The sequence below is a fragment of the Hippoglossus stenolepis genome, chromosome 21, assembly GCF_022539355.2.
Source record: "Hippoglossus stenolepis isolate QCI-W04-F060 chromosome 21, HSTE1.2, whole genome shotgun sequence".
Taxonomy (NCBI): Eukaryota; Metazoa; Chordata; class Actinopteri; order Pleuronectiformes; family Pleuronectidae; genus Hippoglossus; species Hippoglossus stenolepis.
Window position 1 is genome coordinate 15,276,280 of NC_061503.1, and position 25,613 is coordinate 15,301,892.

Consider the following 25,613-nt stretch of genomic DNA (forward strand, 5'->3'; position numbering starts at 1 on the left):
AAAACACCAACTACAGTTGGTGTATCTTCAACGGCTGTAACAACGGAAGCACCAGGTACAGGTGGTGTATCTTCAACGGCTGTAACAACGAAAACACCAACTACAGTTGGTGTATCTTCAACGGCTGTAACAACGGAAGCACCAGGTTCAGGTGGTGTATCTTCAACGGCTGTAACAACGGAAGCACCAGGTTCAGGTGGTGTATCTTCAACGGCTGTAACAACGGAAGCACCAGGTTCAGGTGGTGTATCTTCAACGGCTGTAACAACGAAAACACCAGGTTCAGGTGGTGTATCTTCAACGGCTGTAACAACGAAAGCACCAGGTACAGGTGGTGTATCTTCAACGGCTGTAACAACGGAAGCACCAGGTTCAGGTGGTGTATCTTCAACGGCTGTAACAACGGAAGCACCAGGTTCAGGTGGTGTATCTTCAACGGCTGTAACAACGGAAGCACCAGGTTCAGGTGGTGTATCTTCAACGGCTGTAACAACGGAAGCACCAGGTTCAGGTGGACCATTCACAACACCAATATCTCCAACAACAGCACCAGGTTTGGTTGGTTTATCTTACGATGGTTTAGACTTCAACAGAAACACTAGTTGCATCAGCTAAAGAGCCTACAGATAAATACACCAGTATCCTATCGGACCATTTTCTCTGGACCCCAGCATTCGTTTGGTTTTAGGAGCTCTCACAATGCTGTTTGTGTGTGTTTGTGTTTTCCTTTGACTTTTAAGATCCTTGTCACATGAACCCATGCGGCCGGGGAAGCACCTGTGCAGTCCGTGCCAATCAAACCTTTGTCTGCTTGTGCTTGCTGGGTGATAGCTACAATTATCAGGACAAAGCGTGTGTGAATGGTAAGTAAGTGGTTGCAAACCACAACCATGAAGTTGTCAATCTATGCGAAAGAGACTGAATAAAAACATATATAGGAATTAGTTTATTTTTTTTCCTGGGAGTGGAGGTGTTCAGGGCATCTTGGACCGAAGCTGCATTTCTCAACAATGGAACGTGGAACTGTTGTTTTAAAAAAACGGTTATGACATGAAAACGTGCACATGTTTCATACGTGTTTTTTTTCTGTTTCAGCCAAAGTTTTCCCTGGACAACTTTCCCTGCCGAAATTAATCTATACTCAAAAGATGCAAAACAAGGAATCACCAGAATTTAAAAAAGCTGCACAAGATATTACTCTTGAGGTAATCAATCGGTTTTCTCCTATTTTGATGTGACTCTGCTGATATTTTTAAAAGCTCGGGCTGGGAACACAATGTGTGCCTGTCGCTTGTATGTTTTAATACCCTTTATCCACCTGGTTTGAAGGGATGCATTGAGTTGCACCCATTTTATCACCTTGCTCACCATGCATTGTTGAGTTATTTTGTACATACACACATTCGTCATTGACTGAGATACATGTATATACAGCACACGCACAGTATGCATCTACCCTCTGATGCTTTTTATTTATTTAAGTCCATCTTCAAACCAACAGCTGATTGTGCCTTATTGGGATCATCTGGTGCAGTAGTAATTAGAGCCAGTACAGCAGTGGTTCTCAAATGGGGGTACTAGTACCCCTGGGGGTACGTGAAGGTACTCCAGGGGGTACGTGAGATTTTTAAAAAATATATTTAAAATTAGCATCCATTCAAAAATCCTTTAAAAATTGTTATTTAATAAATATTCAATAAAATATAAGTGTTTAATAAATCAGACACTGATGGCACAGTGCTGTGTATTACATCTTTTTTTCAACCAAAAATACTTTGCGCTGGTTAGGGGGTACTTGGCTGAAAAAATATTTCACAGGGGGTACATCCCTGAAAAAGGTTGAGAACCACTGCAGTACAGAATGCCAGCTGTATGGTGAAAAAATACATAAAGAGTACATTGAATTTATTTAAGTGGCTGTGTATTCCAAGTAAGACCTAAAAAATGTATTTCCTTTCTTCCACACAGCTGTCAACTGCTTTCTCAAAAGAACAAAATGGGTTCTCTGATGTTACAGTGCTCTCACTCCAGTAAGTCTCACAATGACATTGCTATTTACCAATGGTTTTGTCCATCTATCTGGAAACATACTTCTTACAGTACATTTAACAGTATATTGCGCCTAATAATTGCAGAATACAATCATCAGTAAGTGGGATTTGTGTCCATGCAGGAAACTTGCACAGAGCAGAGTTGGGTCAGTGAGACAGGAGGGGGTCAATGCATCAATAGAGATCATCTTCAGCACGAGTTCTACCATCACAACAAGTGAAGTTACAACTGAAATGAAAAATGCCGCTGGCTGTGACAAGTGCGTACTGGGAGGTGCAATTTTCCACGGTAAGTTAATTACATGAATATAGTATGTACGTCTGATCGTTATCTAGTTTGATGTTGAGATTTACCCAAATTTATTCAAACAAGATATATGTGTTTGCAAGTAGTGCACACCCGGAACCTGCAAAGGTTTCAACAGTTTGGATTCATTCTGTCCTATATGGAAACCGTGTTTATTCACAGATTTGACGGTTGCCTTGTGAAATGCAAAACTATCTGTTGCTTTAATGTTCAACAACTACACTATATTTTCCTGTTCTGCAGTTATTCAGCTATTGCTTCGCATAAACTGTGGACAAATAGCTTTCGACACATTGTTTTAGAAATACTAAATGGATTTGTTTCAGGGTATGAAATGCACTTCTGGCATTTCTCAACTGCGAACCGTACATTTCTGTCCTCGCTTCATATCATGGTGTTATTTCTTATTTTTGTGTATTTTTGTACTCACTTGAGTAAGGTGTGCTGAGGGAGAATCTTTTTGTGTTTCCTCTCAACAAAGTGACCAATATGTGCGATGGGAAACCCTGTGATGAGAATACTACCACTTGCTCTTCAGGAGATGGATCTTTTGACTGTAGCTGTAGGGAAACCTACATCAAGACGGACTTCAGCAACAGAATATGTCTCGGTAAGTACATTTAGAGAGAGAGAGAGAGAGAGAGAGAGAGAGAGAGAGAGAGAGAGAGAGAGAGAGTAATCTAATCTACTCATCTCTATATTTGCAGCTTGTCCCAGTGGGCAGTATGCAGTGGATTCAAGCATTTGTGATGAGTAAGTTCTAAAAATGACATTACACATTCTGAAAATGTCACACTTGCTGTCTACCAGCATATTTTTCTCCATCTCTCTATTCCTACCTACCTACCTACCTACCAACCTACCTACCTACCTACCTACCTACCTACCTACCTACCTACCTACCACCTACCTACCTACCAACCTACCTACCTACCTACCACCTACCTACCTACCTACCAACCTACCCACCTACCTACCTACCTTCCCACCTCACCTACCAACCTACCCACCTACCTACCTACCTACCTACCTACCTACCACCCACCAACTCCTTCCTACCTTCCTACCTACCTACCTACCTACCTTCCTACCTTCCTACCTACCTACCTACCTACCTACCTACCTACCTACCTACCTACCTACCTACCTACCTACCTACCTAGCCATATCTATGTTTGCATAGATGCATTAAATAAACCATTCTTCTTGTCTTTCAGCTGTGGGTTTGGTTATTCTGGTTTGAACTGCACTGAATGTGAGTATACAGTATGTATTAGACAGTGAAGGAAAAAACTACAACAACAACAATTACATAACAATGACAAGGCACAATAATCCCCTTAAATTCAATGAAGTTGAACACACTTACAGAAATCATGCCTGATTTTTATTCCGTCAAGTTCCATGAATTATTCTCTGGGAAGTCTGGAAAAAATTGAAAATAAAACAAAAAATCAGATGTCTCGCAATATTAAAGAAACAGATTCCTGATGTGACCCCTGATCCGGATTGGCACCAAAACCTGTTGGTTTGTTTCATGGTAATCTATCTGGTAGTTTTTCAGTAATCTTGCTTACAAATATGCAAAACAACATAACCTGCTTGTCATGCTTGTAACACATCTGAACACAATAGCCCCCTGATGACATCATGATGATGGGGAAGTGTCTACGTTTTTCTGTGGACTTCCACTTTTTTTACCTTTTCAGACCTTTTACATGAACGAAAACCTATAGAACACACGAGTGGAGAGAAGAACTGTGAAAGCAGCATGTGTCTCCTTTAAGCTCACTTCTCTCCAACTCCCCACCACCAGTTTTTGTTTCTCTTGACAAGCGTCTGCCTTCAGGTCCGATTTACTCAAGACACTTAATCTGGAGTCACAACTTTTTTTGTGATACCTGCGAACATTTGCACGAGCCTTCATGGTTCCTGTCCTCTATTTCCACGACCTGTCATTACTGTCCCTGTCACTGTGTTTTATTAGACTGGGAGCTGGCACTGGTTATCGTTGGCTCCGTGCTCGGGGTCCTGCTGCTCATCACACTCATCCTTCTGCCCGTACTGGTACTGAGGTGAGGCTCTTATCTGTACACTCACTCGCTCCCCTTCATTCATTTATGCGTCCGTCATGCTCTCGTCTCACTCACGTTACACATTAACCTTCATTTAACCAGGTTAATTATGAACCTTTTTTTAACGCTGACATGGTAGCAAGGTATTTTCAATGCGTCACTTTATTTTATACGTTAACACATTTTGTGAATAATTTGACTTGAGGAAAACCCAGTTAACAATTGGTAAATACGGACTATAAGACAGTAGTGTGTTAACAATAATAGTAGACAGTGATATATGCCCTTTTTTAAAATCTTGGTAGATCCCCAAAGAAGAGCACCGAGAAGAGCAAACATGAAGACATCGGGAAACCTTATGTCAGTCACTTTCCTGCCAAGGCACCACTGGCTAACGGTAACGGCAGCTTCGCTAACAGCCAGGCACCCTCATATCAAGGGTCAGGCTTTGAAGGTGCTGGGATGCCCAGGATCCCACGAGCAACAGCCAACAGCAACTGGGACAGCAGGACCAACCTGGAGATGACTCCTAGCAACAGCCGGCAAAACCTGGTCCCTGTGGGCAGTAACTCGGTGAGCATGGCGATGTGGGAGGGTAGTTAGGGTAAAGTATAAAAAGTTTGAAGCAATTTTCTTGAAGGATGGAAAGAGAGAACCAAAATAACTAGAGTGGCACTCAGTACAGTAAACCCCCAACAGTCCACGGATGAAACCACATTTAAATTCACTAGATCCAGATTTTTATTTGGATCGGCACCAAATTGCAAAAAAAGAAGACCAAGGATATACTGTACACGCTTGATTTTACAATTCACTCATAAAAATATTGTTCTTCTCATTAGCGGCTCTACGACGACGAAGATGACATGAACTCATACACTCGACCCCAGAGCAACCTCTATGCACCTGCACGTCCACAGGGCAACCCGTACGCCCAGAGTCGACCTCAGAACAACCCGTACGCTCCGAGACAGGGCCAGAACAATCCTTACTACCTGCAAAACAATGAAAAATGGTAGAAGTGATGACGAACCCAAAAGGTTCATGACATTTACCCAGATCGAGACCTTCTTCTGACCAATTATAAGCTGTCATGAATCATTCCTGTCTTTCCTCGACTAATCTTCTAAGAAAATTTGGGGTGTGAGAAACGCCATCGATCTTTTTAAAGGTTTCTCAATATTATTTGCTATGAGTCAATTAAACTATTTCTTATTTAACAACATCTAACTGAAATGACATTGGCCCAGAAATGGATACTTTTAAATTAGGAGCTGTTTATGAGCAGCTAATATCTCCTCTTGCAAATGAGTTTACAAATAATTGTTTTGTATTTTTGTGGGTTTGTAATGAGTCCAGTTTATGTGCAAATGTTATTTTATGAGACAAGTTTTCTTTTGTTCTAATAAAACCTTCGAGTTCTTCCTTTAAATCCGACCTGGACATATTTCAACATAATTTGTGTAAAATGTTTACGACATTGAAATAGATTTATGTTCTATTTTATATATAACTGTGAGTATATTTTGTTTATGTTTAACATATATTCATGACTGAGTGATATCAAGCTATTAAAATAGCAATAATATGAATTAAAAAGCGATATTTAGAAATATTTTACCAAGTAATATATAACCTTTTCCTTTGTAAATCATTATATCATACGATGTTTCATTTCATTTAACCTTAAAATTATTTTAAAAAGTATTTAAACCACAAAAGGTGTACATGGATTTAACACTACTTTGAAATAAAGGGATTTCCACTTCTTTTGTTGTCTCACACATTCTTTACCTGAAGACAAACTAACGAGTCCTTTTGCCGGTTTAATTTGACGTGTTAAAGGTTGACAGTAATATTAAAATAAACAAATAATTCCTGATTAGCCAGGATATATTTGATTTACACAAATGGTAGGTAAAGCATGAAGGTAAATTCAATATTCAAAAGTGCTGCTGTTCCCAAGACAGTGTCTTTTTTGGTTCCACCGCTAGAGTGAGCCAAAGTCTAACACTTTTTGCAAATGAATACAAGGCTGACAAATAATACACAATACAATAATACACTACATAAGGGTTTGTGTGTCCACAGGATTTAGGAACCTCACGGTTGACAAATGTGTTGAGTTGTAACTTAAATCTTTTAATATCATTTGATTAAAAGGGTGTCACTTCAAAGAAACAACACTTTTATTTTCATTCACGAAACAATACTTTTTTAAATCACAGAATTTAACTGAAGTATTGTGCTTTCGGTGAGTGGTCATTTGTGGGTCACTGTTCTCTCGGAGTCAAATAAACCAATAATCGTCGATCAGCTTTAACAAACGTCATTCCCTCATTAACACGCAACAACAGAAACACAGTGGCTGGTTATATTAGTTATTTTACTGACACAAACAATAGAACATTTGGGTTTAACCAATATATAGAGCATTCTTATACAAGACATTAGAAGAAACAGAAACAAAAACAGTATGTATTAAAAAGTATGATCATTATTTACACAGAATCTTTATGGATTCTCTAATTTTGCAAAACTAAGGACTCTCTAATATATCAACCAGCAAAATACATGAATTTAAGCCACAGTGACCGGGAACACACGAGTTCAGGGAACAAATGATCTGTGCTGCAGGAATTTAACATTTGATCTGATGAGCCGTTGATGTGGCCCCCGACAGAGCAGATCCACATATTAACTGTAACAGCTTCATTTTAGTTTTCTGAGGAGAACAAGACTTTTCTACAGGCCTTCACTCGTCCAGCAAATTGCCACCAGCAGTTATTGATAACATTTTTTTTGCTTAATTCTGACAACTATTTCTTGATCTTTGCTGCAAAGTAATATTCTCTCGTTTCTTCTGCGCAATAAACCGATTCAGCAACGTTTGCGTTGCAAGGTCACACATTGTAAAAGCACAATAAAGAAGCCAGCAGAGGCTGAAAGTCATTTAATAAGTGTAAATATGACATTGTAATGTGGCACTGATTTGATGATAAAGTCTTACTCACACTTCCCATAATGCAAATGTTTTTATTGCATTCAAAAATATTGTCCACTACACCCTTCCCTGTGTACAGCTACAAAGGATATATATTTATCACAGGTTAATATGGTTACAATTCATTAAATATGTGCCACACACACCCGTGTACCATATTTGTTGCCATATTGCACTTCATATGTATAGATTTGTATATCCCGCTATACTATACTATATATATATATATATATATATATAACTATAAAATCATCAGTTATAATTTGTGTTCTTGTGAAGATCCAATGAAGGGCTGGTGAAAAACCCTCATGATCACATTTGATTAGGAATTCAGGTAATGAAGTAAATACATCATGTCATTTGTGTTAAAATGAAGCTATATTTTGTATGTGGATGCATAAATAAAGAAAAAGGCCCTAAAGTCTGTATTATCACCCGGTTTCAACTACAGACCTTGTTAACTACTTGCCTCACAGTCACACAAAAATGAGAGGTTACTTTTTCTTGCTGATGTAGACAACATACCAACAAGAAAAAGTTAATCTTAGATGAAGTTTATGTAAAAGCAGAAAGCCATAAAAAGCCAAATTACTCCCATGTCACATTATTGGTCTGCTGTTAGCTCTAGGTCATACGTCTCAGTCCCAAAGGCACAGTCCTCCTCCTGCTCGTTTGGATTAAGGATGCAGATTTAGATTGAGTGGACACACTTTATATTAAACTAACTCCTGAACACAAGAGAATTGAGGAGGACGGCTGGTTATTAAATTATGGCCTTTGAAGGTCTTCATCTTCTGTCTTTTCTACTGCTCTCCCAAGGAATCCACCTTTCTCAAGGTACGTGTTGATCTCGAAAACAATACATTTTCTAATGTCCAATCTGTTGGGATGCAAATGAAAAATATCGCAAGTAGAAGATTATAATTTGTGGGATTTGGGGATTTTTGCGTCATCATTTGCCAATTTTACCAAAATTAGTTTAAATGGATTTAACCTTTGATCGTTGCTTTGATTATTTTGGCTGCACAGAAACATTTCAGAGATTTACTCTCAAAAGAGTTTTAACAAGTCTGATAAAAAAAATCTTAGAATTATTGATTATTTGTATTACTTTTGACTTTGGAATTGATTTACTGATATGTGATGTAAAGGTATTGTGTACAAGGTAACCCTCTGCCTCCTAAACTATCTTGGCATAGTGATGAATATCCTGAAATAATACCATTGGTATTAAACATTACTTTGTAGTCTCAAAGTTTTCAAGTGGTGGTAAGAATTACATTTTTTTATTGGGTCCTAACGGTGCACAATTATCTGTCTCATATGATTGCCTGAATTCTCTCAGGTCAAAAGGTGGACTCTTCTTTCAAGGTGAAGAATTAACTACCCTTTAAAGGCCAAATCACATGTTTTGACGTTTAAAAAGCTGCATCTGTCATAAAGATGGTAACTCATTTGTCAAGGAAACAGTAAAATATACTTTCTTTTCACCCAAGGGACATCACACATTTGAAAGTGCAATGCAGCCGAAAGCGTTTTGGACGATGTCGAACCAGGACAAGAGCACATTGCACCCATTAAAACATAAATGGTGACTTTTTGCCGCTGTGTGTGATTTCTGCAGGAAGCTGTGGAAGCGGTGAGTTTCAGTGCAGCAGTGGACAGTGTATAAACATAGCCTGGAGGTGTGATGGAACCAAAGACTGCACAGATGACTCGGATGAGCTAAACTGTCGTGAGTACTACAACCAGTCGCTGAAAACACGCACAGTTGCCACCAAGCAAATCCATATAGATTTTGATAAACTTTTCAATTGTTCTGTTGGCAGCGAGTCCGTCGTGCACCTCACAGCAATTCAAATGTGTGACAAGTGGTGAATGCATTTCATTGGGATTCGTCTGCGATGGAGAGGAGGACTGCATCGATGGCTCGGACGAACAAAGAAGCTGCGGTACGCTGCTTGATTGTTTGCACGCTGGAGGAAATTTGAAATCAAGCAGCTGTTTTCTTTAAAATGATGCTGACTGTTAACATACCTGTGATATATAAAAGAAATCCTGATGATTAGCTCTGTGCATATATGAGCACAAGCTTACAGGCGACCATAGAGAAGAGTTAAACCACTAGGTGGCCACCTCATCTCAGTTTAAAACTGAAGCTATTTGATATTCATTGAGTTCAAATTAAACTATATTTACAGGCCTGTAATCAAATGTTAACAAAAACAGAAGAAAAAATGGGGCCAAACTTAATGAGATAACAGTGTGGGTCAAGGTTTTACTGTTTTTATTTCCTGGTTTGTTTTTGTTCGTTGCTTTTCAGAAAGACAAACAAATGAACCTATATTAGAGAATCAAGAATCTGGCCTTTACACATTCTGTTAACTGAAAGTATAATTTTCCTGCAACATAGCATTTTTCTCAACAAACCCCACTCATATGCTCTTGGTTCAGGGGGAAGGACCTGCAGCTCGGACCAGTTCACATGCCAGGAGGGCCAGTGCATCCCAGTTAGCTACAGATGTGACCATGTGAAGGACTGTGTGGACAACTCTGACGAGAACAGCTGCAGTAAGACTTCTACTGGGAACTAAACACACTGTTCCTTACATACTGGACATGCTTTTTCATTCCTCTAATATCTTGTTGTTGAAGGTTTCTTGTTGGTATGGAAATATGTTTGTTTTTGTGCAGACTACCCTCCTTGCACTGAGAAGACTTGTGCTAACGGGGCCTGTTATAACAACGCTCAGCACTGCAACGGACGGCAGGACTGTCGAGACGGCTCTGATGAATTCAACTGCAGTGAGTTGGCCGTGATGGATTTGGAGCTGATAAAAAATCTATTCTGCATCACTTCCCATCCCAAATGGAAATGTTATAGTTCATGAAATTACGGTTGAGATGCACTGAGACAATGATTGATTATCTAGTTCGAACCAATTTGATTTCCAGTGGGTTTCAGCAATCGACGTTTGTAAATGTCTCGACTCTGTTGGTTTTCAGCGACTCAGCACTGCGCCATCCACCAGTATCAGTGTGCAAATGGCTACTGTATTCAAATGTCCTTTGTATGTGACCACTGGGACGACTGTGGGGACGACAGTGATGAACAAGACTGTGGTAAGGATAACAACGACCCAAAGTTTCCTTGTGAAAAGCTCAACCTGTTATCCCAACATTATAGTTAGTATTGATACTGCTAAACCGGAATTTACTATTCTCTTGATATATGTATAATTTGCTAAACAGTTTGATTTGAGATTCACTGATACACTTTGTGGAAATATTAATTTTCCTCTTCAAAAGTGGCTTTCCAAATGAATAAGTAATCGTTGTTACTTTAAAGGTTCAGTGTGTAGAATGTAGTGACATCTAGTGGTGAAGTTGCATGTTGCATGTCTCCGTAGAGAGGACCCGCTCCTGATGTAAACATAAAGTATTTAAATATAAACATTAATTTGCACAATTTAGATGAAACACACCAGTGAAAACATCACCAGGATTGTTTTACATTTAATTTCTGCCAATTCACCTAAATCTTACACACTGGACCTTTAACGTTAGATTGACGGATTGAAGGAGATGGGTAAGAATTAAACGTGAGTAAATGTGACTTCGTTCATCAGCGTATCCGAGTTGCGGCGGCAACGAGTTCACGTGTTCCAGCGGCCGCTGCATTCCTCAGAAGTGGGTGTGCGACAAGTTCAACGACTGTGGGGACTACAGTGATGAGAAAGGATGTGGTGAGAGAACTTGTCCTTAAAGGTGGACTAATACCTTGAACAGGAAATTTGGTACAACATGAAGATTTATTTTCATCAATGCACAAATGAAAAATTAATTTAAATAGAAACAAATACACACAAACAAAATACTTGGAGCAGTTTGGAAAAAATTTTGAATCCACTCCTCAAAAGCTAGAAACCTTTTTGTAGCATCAATTAAAAAAGTAGCCTGTGGAAATTTTTAATAAATCATAATCACAAGTGTTTCTGGGGTTTTCAGACAGCAACTCTCGGGACTGTTACCCTGGTGAGTGGGGATGCCCGGGCTCTACAGCGTGTATACCAGTGGGCAAAGTGTGTGACGGCAAACCCGACTGTCCCGGAGGAACAGACGAGAACAACTCCACCGCACAGCAAACCTGCAGTAAGTCACACAGATGTACTTGACGTTAATACTTCTTCACGTAATACTGCTGCTGTATGTGACTACTTTCATTTCTCTTTAGTCTTTACACTGACAGTAAAAAAAGGCCTGATCAGAGGAAACAAGCAGATCTGAATTCAAATGAGCTGAATTAACTGTTGCTGTAAAAAGAGATGTAGTCAAACGTAGGCTGTCGTACATGTGCCTCACTTTGATAGGACTATAAATGCAGGAGCACGGGTTTAGACGTTATGGCCGTATAATACCCATGTTTGTTGGAAGTCAGCTGTTCAGACATAATTATAACCTTTCCCTTCCTTATCGCCGCCCTCACACCTGACTTAACACGATCATTTACTGGTGGCTGTGATGCCGGTCAGGTGGTTCTGGTAATGTTCTGCCATGATAATGATCACAGTAGAAACCTCAAGTGATCTGACCTCAATTTAACTATGATGTTCATTTTCACACACAGGCCTGGATCGCTGCTCCACCTTGAGCTGTGAGTTCTTCTGCCACCCATCACCTGGGGGAGGCGCTTGCTACTGCCCCGATGGTTTCGTTGTAGCCAATGACAGTCGCTCCTGTGTCGGTACGTTTCTTTTTCATATTTATCTACAGTTGCTGTGTCGTTGGTCACAGTCGATTCTCAGGTACTAAGAGCTCACGCAGTTTTAGAAAAGCTTCTTTAAACATTAAATGTGTTCCCTCGCTAAAGAAACTAAAATCACCATGTTTATTTAATGTCCAAATTACATATTTTAAGTTTGATATCCTCACCCTACGCCTGTTTTTATTGCCCAGACTATAACGACTGTCAGATCTGGGGGATCTGTGACCAGCTTTGTGAAGATCGTCCTGGGACACATCACTGTAGCTGCGCTGATGGATACTTCCTGGAGCAGGGTCATATCTGCAAAGCCAATATATCAGGTACAGGGTCGTAGTTTTATGCAATATCTTTGTGCTGCTGCTATCAATGGAGTAAAGATAGTCGTGACACATTTAAGAAGACGCTACCATGTAATCCCTGATGTGTTGAACAAACGCACAAAATGTTTCTCATGTTTAACAATAACACAAGTGGGTTTTCTGTGTGTTTATGTACCTTTCTAAAATGAGTGTGTGTGTTTTCCAGCTGGAATACCACAGCTCATTTTCACAAACGGGGGAGAAGTGATGATGGCCGATATCCACGGACGCCTCGTCAGAACTTTGGTGCCGTCTCAGGGCAAAGGTTATGCTGTGGGCGTGGCATACCATTCGCACAGTGACATCATTTTCTGGAGTGATACTTATACCAAAAAGGTCAGTCTGGATCATTGTCTGATCATTTCTGCTTTACCTTTGTCATAGCTTCTTTGTATGGTTGCAAACATTCACCACTGAAATTTTGCAGTTATAAGTGTGTGTTCTCTACAATCAACGCCCTGTTGAAGCGAGACCGAGACTCTCTGAGACTCATTCCACACTCTTTCTTTCTTTTAGGTGTATTCTACTGACTATAATGGGGGAAACATCAGGGAGGTTCTGACTGTCTCGGTCCATAATGTCCAGAACCTCGCTGTGGACTGGATCAACTTCAAACTCTATGTCTTAGAGGCCATGGTGGAGCGAATCGACATGTGTGACTACGATGGAGACAATCGGGTCACACTGGTAGCTGAAAACCTGCATACACCTCATGGACTCGCCCTGGACCCCACAGTGGGGTGGGTTTCAAAGCTTTTAGTCTCGATATCAGCTTAGAATCAGCTTAGCAATTCTACAAGATGTCAAATGAATCCGATTGATGTATTAATTGATATCGTCAGAGATTTTTACTGGCATCATGTAGCATCCTTTCATGTCTGTACTTTGTCTGTGTCTGTAGCTACATGTTCTTCACAGACATGGGCACCAGCACTGAGCAGGTGAAGCTGGAACGTGCCTTCATGGATGGCAGTAATCGCTTAGAGCTGGTGAAGATGAGACTCGGCACTCCGACAGGAATTACTCTGGATATCGTCAATCGGAGGGTCTACTGGTCTGACAGCCACTTTGACACTGTGGAGACTGTCACCTACAGTGGGCTGGACAGGTAAAGGTTGAAGATTTGACCTTATCTGGGAAATAATTTGCAGCAACATTGCATCCATGTTGTGTTCCCTTCGATGGCCATTCTTTGGTGTTGCTGTTTCCAGGAAAATTGTCCTTAATGGTGGAACCCAGGCTCCGCATCCTTTTGGAATTGCTGTGTTTGAAGACCACGTGTTCTTCACTGACTGGACCAAGATGGGTGTGGTGAGAGCCAACCGGTTCAATGGCAGCAACCCTTCACTTCTTTATCGTACCGTGCAGAAGCCGGGTCATGTTGTTGTCTCACACCCTGTCCTGCAACCTGTTGGTAAGGAAGTGCACCTCCAACCTTAAAGGTCTTTCCTCTTCAGTGTTCACTGGAATGACCACACGTGTCGTGTCTTGCAGTGATGAACCCATGTGGCAAACACAACGGCGGCTGTCAGCACATTTGTGTCTTGAGTCACCGCTCCGACAATGACGGCCTTGGCTTCCGCTGCAAGTGTCGCCATGGTTTCGACCTTCAACCCGACCGTCGGACCTGCTTTAGTAAGGTTTCTTTTGATTTAAACAATAATGTACATATTTTTCAACTCAACAACTTACTTACAAGAAACAGTAAAACATGCAGGGATCGTACTTATGATCACATTTAGAGAGTCTGATTCCCTGCCAGTAACCACTGCCCCTCCTTTAAACAGAGGTGAAGGACTACTTGCTGTTGGCCACCTCTCTTGCGGTGCGGGGAATCCCACTGAACCGTTCCCTCCAGGAGGATGTCACCCTGCCCCTCCACGGGCTTGGGAGTTCCTTCTCTGGCTCTGCTGTCGAGTTTGACGGCAAAGAGGAGGCAATTTTCTACAATGACAGGTCCAGAGGACTTGTCTATAAGTCAAACCTCAATGGCACGGGTGAGTTTTTGCGACATATGTGTAATGAAACACCAATGTTTAAACCACACAATGCTAAAAGCTACACGTTGTTATCATCATCCTTTAGGTCACATCTCACTGTGCTGATTTCCTTTGTGCATTGTCAGTCCAACAGATTTTGACAGGCTACAGAGTGGGAGTAATTGATGCCATGGCTTATGACTGGACCTCCAATGTTTTGTTTTGGACCACAAGCTCCTACAAGACGGTGGTGGCCTTCAATGTCAAAGACAAATCCAGACGAGACATTGTGACGGGACTGAGGAACCCGAAGGGAATCGCAGTGCATCCTAGTGCTGGGTGAGTGCTCAAATTTATCAGGCGTATATACATTTCAGTCTTTTACTGGTTGAACATAAGTACCTTTCGCTGACATTTTTTTTTTACTGTACACTTTTATTATATTAATACATTAAGATAAACAAATCTGTCCTCCAACGTGTCCCCTCACACTTGACAGCTACTTGTTCTGGTCTGACTGGTACCGTCCAGCGGTCATCATGAGGGGCTTCACTGACGGCAGCAATGCTGTTCCTCTGGTCAACACGACACTGGGATGGCCGTACGGGCTCTCTGTGGACTACGTGTAAGATTCAGAGTGAAGCATTGATCGATTCCTGCAAACGATTTAGAGCAAGAATTATTATAATGAGTTTTGATTGGACTTTCCCTTTAAATGAACTGATGAATTGCTTGTGACTGGTCTTCGACAGGATGGACAGGGTGTACTGGGTGGATTCCCTCTTGGACCAGATTAGTCACATTGGCATCCAAGGCTATGACAGACAGGTGTTTACCAATATCGGCCAGATCACTCAACCCTACTCTCTGACGATTTACTCAGGTGGGTTCCTCACTCTCTCCTCATCTGCTGCTGCTTTTGTCAAAGTAAAACCTAAACTTTATTACAAAAGTCTGAAAATTCCTCAACTCTCTTTGTTGTTAGGATAACAATTTCCGTCGTTCTTCCACTTTTAGAATTAGATTTCATTCTTGTGCACATTCAACACAGCGGGACACTAAGGAAATGCATATTCCACTCATTGTGTACTTTCTAAAATGACTTTAATACAGCTCATGTTCAATTATTATATTTTGTGAATGCGTATTATTTTCTTAGTACCTTTACCAGTATCTTTTTCAAATGCTTCTCGACATAGATTACCTGTACGTGTCTGACACACGGACCAGAGCAATATTCGAGATGAGGAAGAGGGACGGAGGAGGAAACATCATGATCAGACAAGGAGTCACTGGGATAATGAATGTTAAGGCCTACACAGCCGACCTTCACAGCAGTAAGTTCACACACTGGAGTCCAACACTCCCTCCCTACAGTAACTGAGGTTAAGTAAAGGCCAGATTTGTGACAGGTTAGATAACTGAGAACACAAACTGGATAAAGATGATGTGACTGCTGTTAAACGGGGAGAGAATTTACAAAAAAGATCATATCCATGTTGCATTTGTCAAACAATGACTGCAGGTCCAGGGCCTTAGTTGAGCAGGTAGATATCATAATCTATAAAAACCCACTGACCCACTTCATCATCCTCCCGACAGCGTTAACCAGCCGGTGCAATGTGGTGACCAACGGGCGGTGCAGCCACTTCTGTTTCCCAACCCCTTCCTTCAGTCGAGTGTGCGGCTGTCCCTACGGCATGAAACTCCAGGCCAACCAGAGGGACTGCATCAAGGACGATTCCGTCATCCCACCTGACAACATCTGTGGGGACAACGCCTTCGAGTGTGATGAAGGACGTTGCCGGCCCAACTCCTACCGCTGTGATGGAATCGTTGACTGCATGGATAAGAGTGATGAGGCCAACTGCACAGATACAGGTGGGTGTCTCAAAAAACATATGAGGATTAGGAGAATTATTGAGTAAAGACAATTGTATTAATCCAAGTACCTGCCTCTTATGTCTTTACCAGGAGCGACCTGCTCTCCACAAGCTTTCACCTGCGACAATAAGCACTGCGTCCTGTCCAGTTGGCGTTGTGATGGCATGGATGACTGCGGCGATGGTTCTGATGAGAATAACTGTCCCACTCATCTTCCTACCACCTGTGCAGACGACTTCTTTACCTGCACTAACAGCAGGTGTATTTCTAAACAGTGGCTGTGTGACGGTGACAACGACTGTGGCGACGGCTCTGATGAACACAACTGCAGTAAGCTTGTATTCAGCCCATTATCATTTCAGTCTTTATGAGATTGCACTTCATGTAATTCTACACGTTTTTAAAGATACTGAAAAAGGCTGTTATATCTGTGACTGGCAGATTCAACCATCACTACATGCCCCCCTGCTTACTTCCTGTGTCCCGACCACCGCTGTATCCACAACTCCTACGTCTGCGATGGGGACCAGGACTGCCTTGATGGATCTGATGAGAAAAACTGTGGTATAGGAATCACTATAACTTCACAGTTTATGTCGATCGTTTATGTATAACAGAGATACCTTTGTGTTTACTTATCTTTTCCCTCTTCTTTTTCACTCTTCTTCACTTTAAGAGTTTTCCTGTGCCTCCTACGAGTTTGCCTGTGCCAGCGGGGACCAGTGTGTCAATACGAGATATCAGTGTGATGGGGTGTTTGACTGCAGGGACCATTCTGATGAGCGAGACTGTCGTAAGCTGACAACACAGACTTGAACTATATATTTAATGATCATGCAAATTGTGTTTTTAGTGATGTAACTATGATTGATTGCACCACTTGACATTCTGATTTATGTCCGTTATTACTAACAGTTACCTTTTATCTTCATTTTATTGGTTTGTAATGTGATTAATGTGAATCAATGCAATTGAATACATATTACACCTCTGTCTTGTTTGTCAGATTTCTGTTTCTGTAAATCACTGAAATGTTTCACTGCAGTTTCAGTCATTTTAAATGTCTTTGGACCCGACAGCCACTCGAGGACCAGGTCTCTGCCACAATGATGAGTTCCAGTGCCAGGCCGATGGATTCTGTGTACCGGGCGAGTGGGAGTGTGACGGCCATCCTGACTGTGAGGACGGATCAGACGAACACAACTCCTGCCCACCTACCACTTGCGGATCCAACTACTTCCAGTGCACCAACAAAATGTGCATCCCGACAAGTTGGCTGTGCGATGGTGACAATGACTGTCGGGACATGAGCGATGAACAGAACTGCCCCACCCCTCCTTTCAGTTGTCCATCCGGACAGTGGCAGTGCCCCACTGACCTGGCGTGCATAGACCTGGACAAGGTGTGCAACGGACAGAGGGACTGTCCCAACGGAGCAGACGAGTCACCAATCTGCAGTGAGTTTTAGAAATGTCTTGTATTAGCGTAAGATATATCTTTCAGTCAGTTCAACATAATCACAAAGTACATCCTTCAACACAAAAACTAAAAACTTCATGAAGGTAGTATTTATTGCAGGACTCTTGTATTAGACTGTATTGTTTTAGCTAGGTGTTCCTAATAAACTGGAAACTGAGTGCAGGGGCTGGGTTAGAAGAGGTGACATGGGACAAAATTACCTCAAAAGAGACAAAAACACCAAAATGAGCAGAAACTAACAAGAAAAATATGCAATTAATACAAAACATAATGGCCTTGACACTTAATTGACAGAAATCAGATCAAAGCAAAAGTCGCCAACAATAAATGCAGCTCGTTCCTCACTTACTCAATGTTATGTCGTTTCATGAAGACCAAGATGACTGTGTGTTGAACAACGGGGGCTGCAGTCATGGCTGTGTCCAAGGACCCTTTGGGGCTCAGTGCACCTGTCCTCCAGGACTTCAACTCAACGACTCCAAGACCTGTGAGGACATCAACGAATGTCTGATCCCCGGTTTCTGCAGCCAGCAGTGCTACAACGAGAGAGGAAGCTTCCGGTGCTACTGCTCGGATGGTTACCTCCTTGAGCCCGATGGACGCACCTGCAAAGCTGCCGGTAAACAGCAAGCATCACAATTCAATAAATGCAGCATAAACAGGAATGTAAAAGAAGTTATAACATAGTAAGATACTAATACAGTTACATGATACATGCAAACGCAGCAGTTAGATAAGATTCTGGTGTGAAACATGATATTTTTCTGCCTTTAGACCAGCTAGCAGCTGTACTCCTGGTTACTAAGCGTAGCCAGATAATCGCCAACCGCATCTATATGAGACCACCCCTGATGCATCCAGTGATCAGCGGTTCGAGCATAGTGACCGTAGACTTTGATCGTGTGGCCTCCAAAATGTACTGGGCAGATGCCTCACAGAAGAAGATATGGCGTTCCAACCAGAATGGCACAGATAGACAGGAAGTAAGAGAAATGATCACACAGATGTATTCAATTAAAACTGTGATATTCTTATCATGGCTGGGATTAAATATGTCTGCAATGTCTGTTTTTCTAGGTATTCTCCACTGGTTTAATGGTGCCAGAGAGTATAGCTGTGGACTGGGTGGGTCGCAACCTTTATTGGACCGACTCTGTCATGGAGAACATCGAGGTGTCCACTCTGGATGGTCGCTTCCGCAAAGTCCTCCTCACTAAGAACGTCACCAGCCCCCGGGGACTAGTTCTGGACCCTCGCAACTAGTAAAACACGACTTTGAACCTTCAGATTCATTTATGAAATCATGTCTTTCAACCCTCTTGAGTATTAAACTCTCATTCCTCCCAGCACCAGCCTGATGTTCTGGTCAGACTGGGGTCAGAATCCCAGGATCGAGCGGGCCGACATGGATGGAGCCATGAGACGAGTCATCGTCAGCACGAAGCTCTACTGGCCCAACGGCCTGACCCTGGACTACACCACACGCAGGGTCTACTTTGCAGATGCCTACCTCAAATATATTGACTACTGTGACTATGATGGCAACAACCGCCAACAGGTCTTGGCAAGTGACCTGGTGGGTTTAGTTCAATTACGTTATTTAGGAAAAAACTAAAGTGAAATATCCTCCATGGTGACAAATCATTAATCAAAATAAAATGATGATCAAAGTTCACTGTGACCTCGAAAATAACTTACCTAACACCTTTCATCAACTTCTTTCAGTTACACACATACAGTGTATGGGTCTGAACGAATATGGCTGTAAACTGCAGCATGACCAGTTGGCAGAGGCATCGAACTGTGAGGCAGAAATTGAGATTTGAATCAAGTCGTAAAAATCCCCCCCTCTGCATCCCCACCTCACCTCCAGGTTCTCCAGCACCCGCACGGCATGACCATCTTCGAGGACAGCATCTACTGGTCCGAGCGCTACACCAGCAAAGTGATGAGGACCAACAAGTTCCACGGTGGCAACATCACCACCCTGATGAACAATGTCTACCAACCCATGGGCATCGTGATGGACCATCCCATCAAACAACCCGCTGGTAATTTTCAATCAAACAGCAAATCTAATTTACTCACTTGTAGTTTTCTTTGTGGAATTAAAATGTTGGGTTAATTACAATTAATGTCTTAATTGTGATCAGGGACTTGTTTTGGGCTAAAACTGTAGCGTTTCATTAAGGGCATTTTCTTACCTAATCATACATAGATAAAAATCTAGAAGTCGAAATTGAAGGTGACATTGTGGTTTTGTATTCAGCCATCAACCCATGCAGAGAACACATGTGCACCCAGCTGTGCCTGCTGTCGGCCCTGAGACCCAGGTACTACACCTGCCACTGTCAGTCGGGCTGGAAGCTGGACGCTGATCGACGCACATGTGTCAAAGGTGAGTGTCTATGCTGTATAATATGCAGACGTCTGAATGGAGACGTCTGAATGACAACAAGGTTAACTTTGACATTTTCTAATTTGGCAGATGCTTTTATTCAAAGCGACTTCCAGCTGTGGGACGACACTTCTCATTTGAATCCAGCCAGCTGCCTTATTATATTATGATTTAATTAAAATAACATATTGTGAGTTGCGACTCAAAATGCACAAACATTTAGCCTCAGCTTAAAAACTGTCCGAAAATAATGATGGTTTTATCCATTCCTGTAGAAAGTCTGTTTTAGCCTCTAAACAGCTTGAGATCCCTTTGTGTGAGAATTGTCTTCCTCTCATCTCGTGTGCTCCTCTTCTGCTCTAGATGGCGCTCCCTTCTTGATGGTGGTGAGAGATTCAGTGATTTTTGGCGTCCCTCTGGACCCCGCTGACCCCTCAAACAATGCAATGACCCCGGTGTCAGGCATCAGCCAGGGGCGGGACATCGACTTTGACGACCAGGAGCAATTTGTCTACTGGGTGCAGGGCACTGTAAGTGGAGGGCTTAGATTAAAACACTGGATTCTGGAGCTAGATGTTTTGTGACATTTACTGAAGTTCCCTTTACACAAGGACAGCTTTGATTAACTGTGTCTGATTTTGCTCTGATATCAGGGTTCTATATGGCGAGTGCAAACCAGTGGTACCAACAGGTCGGAGTTTGCTCCAGCTGCTCTCATGGGCTCACCATCTGGTCTGGCTTTTGATTGGATAAGCCGAATAATGTATTACACCAATCCCACTGTTAAAACCATTGAGGTAAGAGAATAGAGCCCTTTGTTTTATAAACTATCCTCATATTTAAAGGTTGGACTAAATAAAAAGATTTCTATTTATTTATTATGTTTATTTAAATGTGCATGTTATATTTTATTCAATTTCGATTCCCACTTTCTCTCTCTTAATATCTGTTTCTCTTTTTTCATTGTGCAAGTTTATAAACAAAGCTTAACAATTCACTTAGGTAATCCGTGTCGATGGGAACCAACACTATAGAAAGACCCTCATCACCTCCACTGGCAAACCTGAGGGAGTGGGAGAACCCATTGGAATAGCTCTGGATCCAGCCCGAGGGTAAAGCATCTGTCCACTGAGAAAAGAAACTATAACAACCTATTTGTTGTCTTATTTCAATTAACTAGCATGAACGAAAAGACTTCTCTATTTTTCAATCATGTTACTTGTGGTATAAATAACTAGAGTCCAAAATGTCACACGAGTAAATGGCGGATGATGTTCAGTTGTTTCTCGTATTTACACTCTCCAATCTTGTCCCTGCAGGAAATTGTTTTGGACAGACAAGGGGTCGGACAGTGGAGTTCCCCCTAAGGTTGGCAGCTCCGACATGGACGGAGGAAACCTCAGGAACCTCTACACGGGCAACTTGGCGAACATAGGATTCATCGCTGCTGACATCTCTGTCAGAAAACTGTACTGGGGTGTGGCAGGCTCTGGGGTGGTGTGTACAGATACTGGACATTTTAGTGTTAGCTGTGTGTTATTGATGATGTTGATGTCACCTTCAGTCGAAATATTTTGTCTTGTTTTTTCATATTAACCTTGGTCTTGATTCAAATACATTTAGCAACCTCCTTTCTTTTTGCTCAGATCGAAAGTGGCACCATGGACGGAGTGACCCGGGTGACGGTGGTCAGTGGTCTGTCCCATCCCTGGGGGCTGACGGTCTACCAGAACCACCTCTACTACACAGACCTGGACTACGAGGTCATCGAGAGGGTGGACAAGGACACCGGTGCCAACATGGTGGTGATGAGGAGTGGCATGTCCGGTCTGCGTGCTCTCAAAGTGCACGCCAGAGACGGTACGTGGATTTACAGATATTTTATTCAGTCGTTATTGTCTGTCCTTGAGATTTTCATCTATCAAGCTGTTTATTATGCAACAGGCAATTACTGCCAGACTGCCAGTGAGGGAGTGAGTAGGAGCTTAGTGTCCTCTTCAAGGACACCACACAACAGGGCAACTTGTGTTTCATCTTTTAAGTGTAGCTTTTGTGTTCATATGGCCTTCACAGTCCTCATAGATCTTTCTCAAATGGAAGATTACTTTACTTTAATCAAAATTAGAAACAAGCTTCCATTCTTGAAGATTGGGAGACTTCCCTGTCTTCTAAATTCATTGATAAGACACTGGTAATTAATGAAATTCATACCTTTAAATCCCCTTCACACATGCTGATGCAAAATAAATTGACAACACATAAATGCTAAGATAGTAATGACATTTTAGGGAGAGAGACAAAACTATTGCTGCAGCAAACGTTACAGAAAATAAATCCAATTTTGCTGAGTTTAGATAATAGAGGATTTTCTCCCCACGTACCATAGAAATGATAAGAACAGGATTAGGATAAAGTCAGATGTGATGTGTTTGAGCGCTGTTTGGCTGTCTAACTTATTTTGTCTTTTATTATCCACTCAGACTCAGCAGGGACCGCCAATGCCTGCAGTTCCAACAACGGGGGCTGTCCTCACCTCTGTCTGCCCAAACCAGACAATCAAAAGACCTGTGCCTGCACCACAGGCTTTAACCCCTCTCAAGATGGCTCCCGCTGCGAACAGTATGAATCCTTCGCCATCGTTTCCACCCCCAAGTTCATCCGTGGCTTCCACATAAACAGCTCAGACCACTCGGAGGCCATGGTTCCTGTCGGTGGATGTATGTTGACCTCATGTTATTATTCTGCTTCCTGCATATTGTACAGTCTGTTAATACAAAATGATCAGTTACTACAACTAGTATTTCCCTCTTTTGCAGCTTCCTACTCCATTAAGGACAAACTGGACCTCCATATTGAATCTGGCTTTATTTTCTGGACTGACAATGCCACCTCCGCCTCGTACAGAGGGATCTACAAAGCAAAAACGGATGGAGGCGGATACAGCAGTGTCATCAACTCAGGCGTTGGAAAAAGAGGCATTCAGGGCCTCGCAATAGATTGGATTGCAGGTATGAAGCCACTCATCCATCCAACCTTCCCTTTATTCATCCATTGTCTTTACAATGGGGCATTAGGAGCAAAAAATGAATAACGTGTCTTCGTTTCACTGAGAAATAAACATATTTGACCCAGTCAGTCGCTATAGCTGCTTGCTTCTCTTCTCTTCATTCCCTCTTGGTCTTTCACTTCTTCAGGTAACCTATACTTCACCAACGCCTTTGACAGCGAGACATTCCTGGAAGTACTTGCCATCAACACCACCTACAGAAAGATTCTTCTCAAGTCCTCCCAGGATCAACCCCGTGACCTGGCCGTCAGCCCCAAGCTCCGCTACCTCTTCTGGACAGATGGCGGCCAAACACCTAAAATTGAGCGAGCTCTGCTGGATGGCACCAACCGCACGGTGCTGGCATCAGAGAGCCTGGCTTCGCCTCGCGGCCTCACCATTGATTACACGAGCGACTTCCTCTATTGGACGGATGATGTTCTTGATATGATCTCCCGCATGGCCACAGACGGGACACAGAGGCAGATTGTCAGGTACGGGAGTCGTTATCCATCTCCCACAGGCCTAGCTATATTTGGAAACTACATGCTGTGGGTGGATAAGAAGCTGGGGAAGCTCTTCCAGGCCAGTAAGGACCCAGCCAATACCGACCAGCCGGAGGTAAGACTCAAATTAGCCTAAAAAAAAGTGCTGTATCAGTTGTGTCCATATCTAAAAAGTAATGAAGTAGGATATAACAAGAGCGACACACTGACAGCATTAAGAGTCAATTCAGGACAAATTAACAATATTGTTGTTAATGTTCTATTCCTGTGTTACTGAATAAATAACATTATTATTAACCAGGTCATACGAGACAGTCTTGATGGGCTGATGGACGTCGCCATATTTGATGCTCATGTCCAGCCCACATCGGCCAACCAGGTCGGTTTTAACCCATGTCAAGAAGATAATGGACGCTGCCAGCAGCTCTGCTTCGCCATCCCAGGCCAGGAGAAACCAAAATGTGGCTGCGCGCATGGGTCGCTCCTTACTAACGGAGTAACATGTGGTTATGGTCTGGATGAGTTTCTCATTTTCACCACAGACTACACACTGAATAGCCTGAGGTTAGACCCTGCGGACCACAGCACTCCCTATCCAGTGGTGAACTCAGGCTACAACACGATGGCGCTGGATTATGACTTCAAGGAGAGGCGGATTTTCTTCACCCAGTATATGGGGATTGGGCGAAGCAGGATTGGCTACATCACTACAACATCCATCACCAGCCCTCCTGTCTATATAGCTACAGGTGAGTTCAGCATTGCTTGTCACACATTGTTCTCTTCGGTTTCCTCTCTCACACAGTTTGTTTTAGATCCACATTTCTTTTCTTTGTGTCTCTAATTATTACTGTATCCTCACCTCTGTGTTATATTGCACAGATTTGGATGATCCAGAGGGACTGGCCTATGACTGGGTCAACAAGCGTCTCTACTTTACTGACTACTATACACGTAATGTCCAGTCCATTGGGGTGGACGGGATGAACCGCTCCATCATCGCCCATGCAAATCGTCCCAGAGGCATCGTTGTCGACCCCTGCTATGGGTAAAAGCAACCGATCATTATATCACATGCAATTATCCACAGACTGGTTAGTTAGCATCATTAAAGTATGGGCTCTCTTTCTGCCTAGTTACCTCTACTGGACTGACTGGGGCGTCCCAGCGAAGATCGAGAGGGCCACACTGGGTGGAAACTTCCGTACCGATATCATCAACACCAGCCTGACTACACCCAATGGCCTGTCTCTGGATTACAAAGAAAGGATGCTCTACTGGGCTGACTCTTCATTGTATGTCCAGTCTTTTATTAATACTTTGCTGCAGCAGAATCCATACAGCTCAGATTTATCTTTGGCAACTTCTTTCCTCCCTTTGTCCTTCCCACAGAGACAAAATTGAGCGGTCTACTCTGACTGGAGAGAACCGACAAGTGATCATGCAGGGGGTCCAGTACCCGTACGCCATGACTGTCTTCCAGCAGGACATTTTCTGGACTGACTGGACTGAGAGAGGCGTCTTCAGGGCTGGAAAGGACGATGGCTCTGGCTTTACAGTGCTGGCCCAGGACCTGCAGTACCGGCCAAACGACATCCATGTTTATGCTGCATCCAAGCAGGAGAGCTGCTCCAGCTCCTGTCAGCAGTTCAACGGAGGCTGCAGTCATGTCTGTGTTCCTGGTAAGAGACAACCTGGGTGGTAGGAAACCAGGAACATATCGCTCACTTTAATATACATAAAGCCTTCTGTTCCTACTC

General features: G+C 42.5%; 1 protein-coding gene across 1 annotated transcript in view; it reads left to right on the forward strand.

Annotated features, from left to right (window-relative positions):
• Positions 1-8,207: 8,207 nt before the first annotated feature.
• lrp2b (low density lipoprotein receptor-related protein 2b) overlaps positions 8,208-25,613 on the forward strand; it is a 32,544-nt gene continuing 15,138 nt past the window's right edge. The window contains exons 1-43 of the mRNA XM_035144888.2: positions 8,208-8,274; positions 9,062-9,172; positions 9,267-9,389; positions 9,892-10,008; positions 10,132-10,242; positions 10,444-10,560; positions 11,067-11,183; positions 11,446-11,589; positions 12,065-12,181; positions 12,394-12,522; positions 12,728-12,897; positions 13,078-13,301; positions 13,463-13,669; positions 13,773-13,975; positions 14,056-14,196; positions 14,349-14,558; positions 14,687-14,879; positions 15,040-15,165; positions 15,293-15,423; positions 15,740-15,877; positions 16,143-16,421; positions 16,515-16,754; positions 16,866-16,988; positions 17,101-17,217; positions 17,504-17,881; positions 18,277-18,522; positions 18,678-18,886; positions 18,981-19,165; positions 19,251-19,479; positions 19,777-19,954; positions 20,173-20,301; positions 20,665-20,831; positions 20,955-21,098; positions 21,304-21,413; positions 21,621-21,798; positions 21,948-22,161; positions 22,782-23,018; positions 23,118-23,309; positions 23,496-23,968; positions 24,155-24,602; positions 24,736-24,901; positions 24,990-25,148; positions 25,246-25,535. Of these exons, the coding sequence (XP_035000779.2) occupies positions 8,208-8,274; positions 9,062-9,172; positions 9,267-9,389; positions 9,892-10,008; positions 10,132-10,242; positions 10,444-10,560; positions 11,067-11,183; positions 11,446-11,589; positions 12,065-12,181; positions 12,394-12,522; positions 12,728-12,897; positions 13,078-13,301; positions 13,463-13,669; positions 13,773-13,975; positions 14,056-14,196; positions 14,349-14,558; positions 14,687-14,879; positions 15,040-15,165; positions 15,293-15,423; positions 15,740-15,877; positions 16,143-16,421; positions 16,515-16,754; positions 16,866-16,988; positions 17,101-17,217; positions 17,504-17,881; positions 18,277-18,522; positions 18,678-18,886; positions 18,981-19,165; positions 19,251-19,479; positions 19,777-19,954; positions 20,173-20,301; positions 20,665-20,831; positions 20,955-21,098; positions 21,304-21,413; positions 21,621-21,798; positions 21,948-22,161; positions 22,782-23,018; positions 23,118-23,309; positions 23,496-23,968; positions 24,155-24,602; positions 24,736-24,901; positions 24,990-25,148; positions 25,246-25,535 (7,987 nt within the window). The remainder of the gene's footprint in view (positions 8,275-9,061; positions 9,173-9,266; positions 9,390-9,891; positions 10,009-10,131; positions 10,243-10,443; positions 10,561-11,066; positions 11,184-11,445; positions 11,590-12,064; positions 12,182-12,393; positions 12,523-12,727; positions 12,898-13,077; positions 13,302-13,462; positions 13,670-13,772; positions 13,976-14,055; positions 14,197-14,348; positions 14,559-14,686; positions 14,880-15,039; positions 15,166-15,292; positions 15,424-15,739; positions 15,878-16,142; positions 16,422-16,514; positions 16,755-16,865; positions 16,989-17,100; positions 17,218-17,503; positions 17,882-18,276; positions 18,523-18,677; positions 18,887-18,980; positions 19,166-19,250; positions 19,480-19,776; positions 19,955-20,172; positions 20,302-20,664; positions 20,832-20,954; positions 21,099-21,303; positions 21,414-21,620; positions 21,799-21,947; positions 22,162-22,781; positions 23,019-23,117; positions 23,310-23,495; positions 23,969-24,154; positions 24,603-24,735; positions 24,902-24,989; positions 25,149-25,245; positions 25,536-25,613) is intronic.